The 12,201-nt window shown below is 34.7% G+C and overlaps 1 protein-coding gene across 5 annotated transcripts in view; it reads right to left on the reverse strand.

The window, feature by feature from the left end:
- The window catches only part of LOC117117229 (bromodomain-containing protein 4B-like), a 38,780-nt gene extending 26,681 nt beyond the window's left edge, over positions 1-12,099 (reverse strand). For 4 of the 5 annotated variants that reach the window (XM_033261474.1, XM_033261472.1, XM_033261471.1 and 1 more), the window contains exons 1-3: positions 10,404-12,099; positions 2,225-2,381; positions 1,355-1,519 (exon numbers count right to left, since the gene is read on the reverse strand). In XM_033261474.1, the coding sequence (XP_033117365.1) occupies positions 1,355-1,519; positions 2,225-2,381; positions 10,404-11,954 (1,873 nt within the window). In that variant the 5' untranslated portion in view covers positions 11,955-12,099. Of the gene's footprint in view, positions 1-1,354; positions 1,520-2,059; positions 2,382-10,403 lie in introns of all 5 variants that reach the window. The other variant, XM_033261470.1, reaches the window with a different exon arrangement.
- Between the last annotated feature and the right edge of the window lie 102 nt (positions 12,100-12,201).

Here is a 12,201-nt window from a genome sequence, read left to right on the forward strand (position 1 = left end):
TTATTGAAATTAATAATTACGTTACTTCAAAATTATTTTATATGATTTCTTGTCATATTTCAAGGTACTGTACAATATATTTAAAGTGACTAAACTATTATTATAATCAAAAAATATTCTTTTAAAGAATGTGGGTGTTACTTGCGCACCTGATCCCTCTAAATACGCCTAAAGTTAGCATTTGATACCTCACATGTTGCCTCAGCTTGTTTACTATAACATTGGATTTATTCCCTGACCCTTACATTAAACAGAACCCCAACTGGTTTTATTGACTTTAACTGTTCACTCTTTACTATACAGTATTGTCATTTTGAACTACATACAGTACAACAATAATACAGTAGCAGCCATATTGCTTGTCTGTGGTTTTACAGCACTGTTTAACTCCTTCTTCTAATAACCTATATTTGAAAGGACTTTCATACAAGCCCTTGATTTTCGGGTACAGTACAATATGTACAGTACTATCTCTCACAGGCCCCTATAAAGTATAAAGGAAATCATCAATATCTCCAGAGTGATTCAAAGGCACCCTGAACCTGAATAATGGTGCATATGATGATAATCATTAAAAGTAGTTTCATTTTAAAGCAGCTCTGTGACTATACATCAAAGGAATGTGCTATAATTGGAGGCTAGCTATGTTTGGCTAGGTTTAAGTAAACCTTTGTTTACAAAATACAATGACCTCATTGCACTGTCGTCCCCTACAAGAAACTGCCTCCCACTTCCAGCTACAGATTCAATTTTATTTGTCCAATATGGAAATAGCAGCGAGTACATTTCTGGGTCATTAAAATTTTATATAGATATAAAAAAAAAACCATTTGTTCCATATAGATAAATAAAATATAGTACATTAACATGGCAAGTGAAATACCCTATATTAAAAATGAAAACAACTTCGAACAGACAATAACAAGATACAATTAAGGCATTATCATAATACATTACTGTAAATCAAGATAGTAATTTATAAAATATTAAAATGTTGAGTAAAGTTTCAAGTAAAAAATTCATTCAATGTAAATATATCCTTGTGCTTTTGTCATTAAGATTGTTGACTTAAATTATTATCATATACAGTTGTACTAGAGAACAAATCAAACAATTTGACTATGTTGTTACTGTAAAAAAAGGAAATACAGGTCTCCCTCCAATTACAGTAAAGACCTCCTCCCCCCAATAGACCACCTCTAATTACAAACCCATTTTCAGTCTAGTCCCAAATTAACAAATGTCTTTAATAGTCTTTATTATTCTAATTAAGAAACCAAAGTTACTATAGACCATGGAAACCCCAAAAGAGGTAATAATACAATACAGCATTTAAAGATAATAAACTGCTTACCAAATTCTTCTTCTGTCGTTGATTCCATGTCTTTTTCCAATTGTTTAGTTAACTCTTCTAGTTTTCGTTCAGCTTCTGACATCCCTTTCTGCTTAGGTCCCATAACCTCATATCGAAGTAATGGGTTTGAGCCTCGGGATAGCTGACGCCCCAAAGTTGGGGGACCAGTCGCTCGCCCAGTGCATAGCACATGGTTGCTGTTTCACGTACACGAACGCTAATTGGTTGGCTTGCCCAGTGCAGCGCACATGGGTTTAGTTTGTCTCAACAGGCCCAGACAATAATAATAGGCATGTAGGGGAATTCCCAAGTTATACCTTTGTCGTATAGGTAATCTTACAATATTTTCATGTTCTTTATTTTAGTTAAATAAAAGATATAAAGTGATGAATTAATACACTAGACACATGGTTTTATTTGAACACTTTATTATGACATCGTAAAGTGATGAATAAGAACACTAAACACATGGCTTTATTCGTAGGCCTAGAGGCTAGGCCTAGGTCTAGCCTAGGTATCATCGTTCGTTCGTACATACGTTTATTGAGCATTACGTACGTATTAGGTCAAAGGTTACCACAAATTTAACCCAACCTCTATTTTACGAATCCCCCGATTTACGTACGCCCTCTGGTCCCGTACCGTACGTAAAATCGAGGTTCTACTGTAATACAATACAGCATTTAAAGATAATAAACTGCTTACCAAATTCTTCTTCTGTCGTTGATTCCATGTCTTTTTCCAATTGTTTAGTTAACTCTTCTAGTTTTCGTTCAGCTTCTGACATCCCTTTCTGCTTAGGTCCCATAACCTCATATCGAAGTAATGGGTTTGAGCCTCGGGATAGCTGACGCCCCAAAGTTGGGGGACCAGTCGCATAGGATGGCCCAGAGATTGGGTGGGATTTTTCCTGTTGGACGGCAATTGAGTGGAAACTGTTTTGTCCAGACGACAAGTCCTGGAAATCTGATGGGGGAGGTATCTTACTACTCTCCACAAAAGAGCTTCCCTCCTTTACAGGTTTAAACTATATGAAAAAGTGAAAAAAAAAAATGAAAAAGTATTAAATCATTGTACTTCGGGTATAAATTTATTATAAAAAAGAAAATTTTAATTGGAAAATATAGGAAAATATTTTAAAAATTATTCTTCATGATAGTTTGGGTAGACATGTTGTTAGATACAGCAATAAAAATGGGAAGATAACATTATTATCATTGAAGACCTCAAAAACATTTTTATTAACAAATTCCTTGATCTAGTATACAATACTCAATACAGGCGTACATAATTACGCCGATAGGTGTAAAAGTACACTACACAGTTATTATCCTACATGGTTTTATTCTGGAGTGAATTCTACTACCCTTGGCATTGAATGATTACGGCCAACAACTTCTGCTTTTTTTAGGAATGGGTTCCAATTATTCAAGAACCTCAAATTATTCAAGAACCTATAAAACTTGCATAACTTGTGTATTGCAGACTAAGAGTAACATTAACAAATGTAAATAAATGAAAAAAAAACAACATGAGCTTTCACCAAATGAATCCTCTATAAATACCACTATTGAGAATTTTCTGTATGTACTGTAGCTGATACTTTTGGGCCATTAAAACAGTGAAAATATAACAAAAGTATTACTTGATGAGGAAAGGGAAACTAGCATTAGGACATAATACAAGAACAAGAGAAATCTTAGCATTGTATATTGGAAGACCAAGGTTTTGGTATTGATTCACATGACACAGACAGACGTCCCATTGTACAGTAATTCAGCCCCTAACAGGAAACACACCAATGCAAATACTTTTAAAAACCACCGATAATTCAAATTAAACATACCACAGCCCTCATATTCAGGTATACTTTCGTCTAGACCTATAGAAAGCTTAGACTGACTCTTCAATTTCTTGATATGAGTAAATCTTCCAGCAAAAACGTCTGAACTGTGCAAAAGAATAAAACTTCAAGTGTACAGTAAACTCACCCTGAATTCCATCATCTTCCTCAACCTTTTACACAATAAAACTACTCGGCTGTGACAACAATTCAAAACTTGCTTCAATTGCTTCAGGGGAAAGTTATAGATGTTTATCTACTAGTAATTGTCTAGTGCCATTATGTTTAAAACCTAGACTACCAAAACTGTAACATCTGATCAGGCTACTGTAGCTTTTTATGAGTTGGCAAACATTCTTCCTCAACCTTATCATCACCACAATGGTGCTGCTCAGAAGCCTTCTCCTACCCTTAGGTGACCTCAGCAGAAAATTAATCTCATCTAGAGTCAAGGATAGTTTTGCAGGTCGGATGTCAGAGGTTAATTGAGTCTGTGAGTCATGTGGAGTAGTCACATGATGCCAGAAGAGGTCAAATAAATGACATTTAAAACTTGAATTTGTTCTTTGTGGGGAAAAAAAGCCATACCACTTCTATTTTAAAAATCAGATATGAAGAATCAATCTTTGCTTCATAAAATACTTTGATATCTTGTAGTTTATTGTAATTAAAATACTAGTGAAGTAAAAAATATGATACAACTGGTAAAATATTTAGGTTTCCCATTAATTGATGTTGGAATGTTGTTATGCATTTAAGGTCATCTCCATAATTTATTATCTTGTCATCACTTCACTCACCTTGGAGTCAATGTATAGAGTGTTAAATTACTTAACTGTATAAAGTGGAGGCTCATTTAAAATTTGATTTTCAATATTGCAAACTCTGTTTCTTCCACAGCCACGAATGAGCTATTCTCATTCTCAAAGTCAAGTGGTAAGGCAGGGGTGCCGCAAACTACAGCCTTAACATCTGCGCTGGTTCCAGCCGCTCCTTGCCCAAGGTTAGGTTGGTAGAACGAAGTCTTCTCGGATAAAGATTTAAAATGGAGGCCCAGTGTATACATTTGCCTTGTGTGCATTTTAAAGAACTCTTATGGTTTTTCGCAAGAGTAGGAGGTTACCCCGAAGTTATGGAACTTCATTTCAGCCCCTGTCATTATGATGATGCTACTAGGTAGTCAAGGACCACGCCCATAAGCAATTCAGTACGATGATGCTGTAAGTTATGGGTTATTCTACATACAGTATATCATAGAAAAATATCAGAGTACAGAATTATGCATTTGGAAGCGGTTGGTGCAGTAGTTGAGGCACAAACCTACAAATGTTTTACTTTGCCTTTACCCTTTACAATACAATAATATCTGTGATAATATATTGGTGTCTTTTTTTTTTCCACATGTACTGTATACTGTACACCGGTAGTATACAGTACTATACAGTGTGTACTAATGTTTGTCAGTCAGTCCTAACAATCCCTCAAGTGATCATTTGAAATCTGTCCCAAGGGGAACCCTTATAAACATAATTTCTGTCATAATTGCGTATGATTCTATATCACCAAATTAATGTGTAGAGCTGAAGACTTGTGTTTAAAATGTCAGCATTTATTGCGAAGGAGACTTCAGAATTTAAAAATTGTTAGCAGACAAGCTAATGTGCAATATATTTACAGTCTACATACCTTCATTATTACGGTATATTAAATAAAGTTGGTTTATAAAAACAGAACTACAGTACAGTATACTGTATTCTATAACTGTACTGTTACCACTGTATTCATTATTAATATCATGCCAAGGATTTTATTATTACCACATTTAAAAATTTTCGTAATATTCATAACATGTCTGTAATTATAATATTGATTTCTTTTTCATCTAGTACTAATTGGATGTTGATAATAATAATAATAAATAATAACAATATATTAATGCTTGCGGTACAACACATACTGTACAGTACTGCAGATAGTCCTGAAAAGAACTGTTGTTGGATGAAACATTCTTAACCAACAACAGTTCTTTTCAGAACTATCTATGTGGTGTACAGTACCACAATACAGTATTATTTCAATTAATAAAAATAATAATAATAAAATAAAAATAAAAAATAATAATAAATAACATTATTAAAATAATAATAACATAAAGATACATCCACACCCTACTCCGGACAGTCATCAAAATTAGCACCTCATCCTTGGGTCATACTTAACAATCCCAGTAACTGGAATTTACATATACTATGTGCAGCCGTTTCAGAGATATTTTGTACACAAGAAAAAAAACTGAAACAGTAAAGCGCTACACAAACACAAACGAAAACATATATCTCGACTGGCGGAGATAATAATAATAATAATAATAATAATTAATAATAATAATAATATGTATGTAGGCTTTTATATAGCGCTCTATACAACTGTGAGTCTCAGAGCGCTTTTCCACATTATTACCCCAATCATAGGAATGATGCATGGGGGAAATTCCATAGTTTGCTGCATGATAAACAGCACTGCAATTTTGCACTCAAACCTCCTCAGGTACCCACTTATTCTCTTGGCAATGCAGATAAAGTGCCTTGCTCACAGACAAAAGCGAAATGCACAGCTAGGGATTGAAACCCCGACCTCAATGTTGGGAAACCAAACTGTTCCCTCTGCGCCAAACCACTTCTATATACTGTTATTTTGTGACTTTTTAATTTTTGTGATTGTTGGTGGTAGTGTACTGAAAATGCAACAAGCTGGCTGGTAATAAACAACTTTGTATTGCGCTACTGCTTTACACGCTGTACTCAAGCCTTTTGTTCAATCTGTATTTTTAATGAAAGTAGGCCTACAACAGCATAGTACTTTCGCTTTATTCAATCTTTTAAAAAGAGCTATTCAATTTTCTTAATTGAACACAGTAGCTGAGGTTTTCCCAGATTTTATGACAGTCAGTTTATCTTCAAAAAACAAAAAGACAATAGTCTATCTAGTCAAAAAAAGTAAATTGATCTAAAAACTACTATTTATATACACTGAACCATAAAGTTAATTATGAAAAGGGACATAGTACACTTCAATGACTAAACTTTTATGGTACCACAAAGAATATAGTAGGCCTCACTGGGTTCCCATTTAGTCCCAACTTTTAAAATTCTTCATTTTATTCACTAAATTATCCAAAAGAGAGTCCATAGAAGAATGCAGGGTACAAGTGTTATCCATGATTTACTAATAAATCCTTTGCTCAAAGCAGCTGTAAATTTGCTCATAATTTAAAAGCCTATAATGCACATCTTGCCCTCATTAATTATCAGATGTTTCTGCTTTCATTTAAATAGGCCAGAAATTCCCAAACACAAACTACCAGCTGTATACTGTACAGTGCATAGTACTGTGCTGTACTTGTAAGCTTTTTAACTAGTGCACTTTAATCCTTTAATGCAGGGGTGGGCATAAAAATCGGTCAGAGGGCCAAAGTGAACTTTTGATTTAACCCATAGGGCCACACCCAAACTTTGATGTTCCAGTGAGCTTCCAAAAACCTCCAATCACTGCTTTTACATCACCTTTATTCTTAGTTTTAATGTTACTTTTTACATATTATTGGTGTCGGGCCGTAAAAACACAAGGTGTTTTCTAGCCAATTTTGATTTGGTGGGCCGCAAACATAGGATTTTTAATTCACTGTCACGGGCCACAAAAAAATCGCTGACGGGCCGCACTTTGCCCACCTGTGCTTTAAATGACTGTACATTGTCAATTATCAGACTCAGAACCATTGTGAAGATCTCTTGTCAAAGAAATTGATCAAACAAACTCACAAATTTGCCTAAGATTCACATTGAAGATGAACCCATCAGCGCAAATTTTAATAAAAATAATAATATGTATAATAAAAACAATAATAATAAATATTATTAAAATAATAATAACATAAAAATAATAATAATAGTAGTAATAATAATAATAATAATAATAATTTATTAAAAATAATAACAATAAATAATTAATTAAATTATAAAAAATAACAATAATAAATATTATTAAAATAATAATAACATAAAAATAATAATAATAGTAGTAATAATAATAATAATAATAATAATTTATTAAAAATAATAACAATAAATAATTAATTAAATTATAAAAAATAATAACAATAATAAATATTATTATGACTATTATTATAGTATTCATTTCCTAGAAGTAATCAAATAACCATATTAATATAGTTTGTGAAATCGGTTGTTTTAGTCCCGATGATACAATACAAAATATCAAGATACAGTATATGTTGCCCTGCCCCTCCACTCCCCCCTACATACTTAAAATAAAATATAAAAAAATACCAAATTTCTATGTAGACTGTACTTATGTATAGTGCAAAAAAATGAAAGTTTATACCGTGTATTTTTAAAAGTGGTATAAAGGCAAGTATTTTTTAGAGTTGTATAGCCAACAATATTTAAATTAAAATCTGCATTGAATTTTGTACTATTTTCGGTTATTAATTACTTGCCTTGTTAAAGCCCAATTAAGTGACATTAGGCCCAATAAAAAAAATTATTAGTTTATCACTCTCTTCTACAGTACGGTATTGGAAAAAAATGTTTTTGAATTTTTAAAAATTAATATAGTTTTAGTAGATATTGTTTGTACATTATTATCTCAATCATATTTTACTTTGAAAATCAATGCACAAGCAAACAACCCAAGGGTGGTATTTGGCCAATAGCAAAATAAAAGGGAAAAAAAAGCCTCCCCCCGCCCCCTCATCATTTTTAAAACCTGTGACACAGATTAATTGTACAATAATTTATATTTTTAAAATATAACATGCATTGATTTGTCTGTACTGTATATATTTATGTCTCTTTGTGTGTATCTCATGCCCAAATATATACAGTATGTTGCATTTTATCAAAATGAACATTTCTTCACAATGACTATTGGGCAGAGATACTCAAGCAAAACATTATCTACAAAGAGGTCCTTTACAAAAATATAACGACAAGGTACAGTAACTACAGTATAACATCCTCTATAACTGCCTCCTCAACTTCCCATAACATTTAAATATGTCTCACCACCTTTTCACACACTAACACCGTGCAAAGCACAGGTACAGTATACAGTATGCTAGTAATTTCTAAAATAAAATCTGCATTGACTTGCCTGTACTGTATTTATGTTTCTTTAATTAAATTATAATTCATAGTATTGTTTCAATTAGTACGCCTAATTACTATGTATTTCTGTCATTAATTACTTCCTTGTCTCGTTGAAACCTAATTACTGTACAGATTACGTTGTACAATAAAACAAGAGTGTAGAAACACAAATATCTGTACGTTGAATAAAAAAATATAAACAATTGTTTCTATCTACCCTTACATTTACAGTGTACAGTACTTGCAGAGATTTGTGTCAATAAATTAAAAAATGTTATTTATACAACAGTTGATACATATTTTTTAATGTGCAGTACAGTATATAGCAACTGTGAACAACAAGACTGAGATCGCACTTCAGTAAAGAATCTTAAAAGCTAGCTACTGTACTGTATACAGTATGACCATTTTCAGTTTGGGGAAGAAGTGGGATGGGGAGGAAGGTTGTAAAAATTCAATTATTGAGAATTTTGGAACTACAATCCCAATTATTCTAGCATACAGTACTCCATGGAAATCCTACAAAAAGCAAATTTATCTGAAATAAATTCTACTAAAGAATCATAAATACAGTATATCCTACAAAGGTTCATGAAAAAAAAAATACTGTACAGTAGTTTATTTTCCATCTTGGCTAAATAACTGAATTGGAAGAGGAAAAAATAAGACTTGAGGAAATTATTATTTTATTGTAAAACTAGCACATTCATGTGTAATTATGGCCAAATAAAAAAAATATTAGATTCTCGTCCCGCGCATCATTTTCTGCACATCATACATTTTTTCCCCCCTTAATTTTACAAAAATTTGGCTAACTCGCATAAAAAAAATTCCTCTCTCGATTGTTCGTGGTTAGGGATACATTTGGTATGAATCATGTCTAGTGTTTCTTTTATTTGCTTTCAATGAGTCTGCTTGGTAAAAGTGAGAAAGTAGTAGCTGTTTCCCATCCACCATCTTAGATTTGCCATCTCGGAGTTGGAAAAAAAAAAAGGGGGAAAAATGCCCTCATTCTCCCTTTTTTCAAAATATTAGTGACAAGAAACTACTTTTTTTTTCTTGGCCTAATGTACTATAAATGTAGAGGATGTAATGGTCACGCATTTGATATCATGCCTTTTCTGTAGGATACAAAGCGCCTGGAATCAGAGATAAACAGAAAACAAATCCAGGTTGTTTTTAAGTACTGTATCAAACAAAAAAAAAATAATAATAATTACTGTATGTGGACATGATAGCATGGTTCTCAAGAGAGCCCTAGTATCTGGATCGGGAGCTAACCGTTAGCGCAAACTGTTAGCACCTGCGTGAGAACGTCCGATCGGTTAGCGTTAACCGTTAGCAGTATCAGGATACCGCTAACGGTTAGCAAGCGCTATCGGTTAGCAAGTTGAGCGCATTTGTATCATCAACCAATCACATGTACGCGTTTATAATTTCCACTTTCTTATTGGCTTATCATCATATTTTTGGTATCCAGATCGGGATTTTCTCATATGGACGCACGGATCCTGCTAACCGTTAGCAGCTGTGTGAGAACATAGCCAATGTCATTTTCAACAAAATGGAAACAAGTACAGGTATTAAGCAGACTACAGTAGTTGATATCGGAAAGCTTACTGAACCTATTAGAAAATAGGATCTAATATGAATATTAAAAGAGACGTTTCGTTCAGTATATTTTAGGGATGCAGTCCAAATTTCGGTGAATACAAATTAACATAGTTGAAAGTTACTCAATTAATTATTTTATAATTTCATAAAATGAAATTATAAGGTGATTCTTATATCAATTTTTTCATGCTTTTAATATGTACTTTGAAATTTTAATATTTGGCAGTGGCAATTTTTTTAAATTATACTAGTCATAAAGAATTTTAAATTTTAATTAGTGTGTATCATATAGATTGGATTAGAACAATCAAAAATCCAATCAAAATCACGAATTTGCTAAGACTGGTATAACAATAGAAACTGTCTTAATATTTCAATTGAGCCTATAGTTATTAGTAGTATTGTAATGATTAGTGGCACTAACCTGATGATCTGCATCTTGTAGAGGTTCTCTTCGTACGCCTGACTTCTCTTGTGCAGATTTCAGTTGTTCCACAGCACCCACATTGGGTTTCAAAATTGGGGTCTGTTCTTCTGGTATTCTACTTCCACCAACTGTTTGTGTCTTTGGGTAACTGCTCTGCCTTGCGTGTTTTGCGGGCACGCTGGATTGGTTATTGAAGTTGTTGTCTGGGTGTCCAGTTGGTGCCGATTTTTGACTACGAAAAGCAGGACGCGTGTTTTCAACTTCATGTGAATCCCGATGTGGATCCTTTACTTGCGGAGTTTGCTTAGGACTTTCATGTCCGTTTTCAACTTCTGACTTTTTCGCTTGGTTAATTCTATTATCAACTTGGTTTGTGGTAGGCCCACCACCATTTATATGTACTCCGTTGGCATGGTGGTTCTGATTGGAGTCTAACCATGGACCAGAGTTTGGATGAGTGGACTTAGATGTGGGCCCTGTTATGGGTTCTCTAAAAACAGGGTTGGGTCCTTTAGGTTCTGCAGAGTGATGATCTCGAAACCCTTTGTCAATACCTGTACGTGGAAGGGCTTGCTCGTGTGGTCCTGAGAATGCACTATTTGGACTTGGGGTTAATGAAGGTCGTCCTCCTTGTTTCTCTTGGAGTGTCGACTGCTTTAGCATCAATGAAATATTATCCAAGTCAACAACACCTCCACCTGGTTTATTATGCTGATTCTGAGGGTACTGTGGATGGTTGTTCCTTTGTGAGTTGGAATTCACTCTCTGATAACTAGCTGGTTGAGGTCTATGCTGCTGTGGTGGCCCTCTAGGTGGTGAATGGTAACTCTGAGGATGATGGGGAGGGCCCCTGTGTGGTGGATACTGAGGTTGGGGTCCTCTAGTTCTGTACTGTGGATTCTGATCACTCCTGCCCCTTCCTTGATGCCCGTAATCAACGCTAGACCTAGGACTGTGGTGATGGTGATGATGGTGAGCATTAACACCGTCTCTGACTAATTGCCCAGGCATTCTATCGCCAAAATTAGGCTGCATAATACCAGGGTGGGCTTGATTGGTTAGACTAGATCTTGGGCTGCCATATTTGGCTGGCTCACCTCTAGGACTTGAGAAACTTGATCGAGGACTTGAAGATGAATGAACACCGCGACTGTTTACATCATAATGGTTGGGATATGTTTTGTCAAAGCTTCCACGTTTCGCCAGATGCTGGTGTGGATAATGTTGATACATTCCGGTCTCTTCTCTGCTAGGCGGTACTTGTCCGTGTCCAGGCTGCGAAGGTTTGTTGTTGTAAACGGACGCGGGCCCGAAGTCGAATGAATCGCCCATTCCACTTCCGGTAGATAGGGCTCCTGGTGAGTACATGTATGCGTACTCGTACGATCTACCGCCGTTTCCATAAGTCTCCGAATGAAATTGACCATAATCGTATGAACTATCGCTGTTAGGAGAATCCTTCCCGTCTACAGAATGATCATGAATACTTTCGTAATGGTGTTCTACTGATGTTCGTCTTTCCACCCCGTGGTGTTGTTTCGCTTCCATCTTGCCTGCCTATCCTACCTTCTGTACTATACAGTGCTATGTTTACCACGTATCACTGGCTAAACACAACACGTTCATAACAAGTCTTAATAAACCATTGAGCTTTAATCCATGCTACTCATGCTTCTTGAAGCTTGAACCTATGGAACGCCATCGCTGCCTTCGGTAACAGCTTAACATTCGGCGCATTTACATTCGGCCCTTTTACCATTACGTTCGGCTCTTTTACCATTCGGCGCATTTACAT

This window comes from Anneissia japonica, unplaced genomic scaffold (genome assembly GCF_011630105.1).
Source record: "Anneissia japonica isolate Jap-2015-1 unplaced genomic scaffold, ASM1163010v1 scaffold287835_len3118868_cov185, whole genome shotgun sequence".
Taxonomy (NCBI): domain Eukaryota; kingdom Metazoa; phylum Echinodermata; class Crinoidea; order Comatulida; family Comatulidae; genus Anneissia; species Anneissia japonica.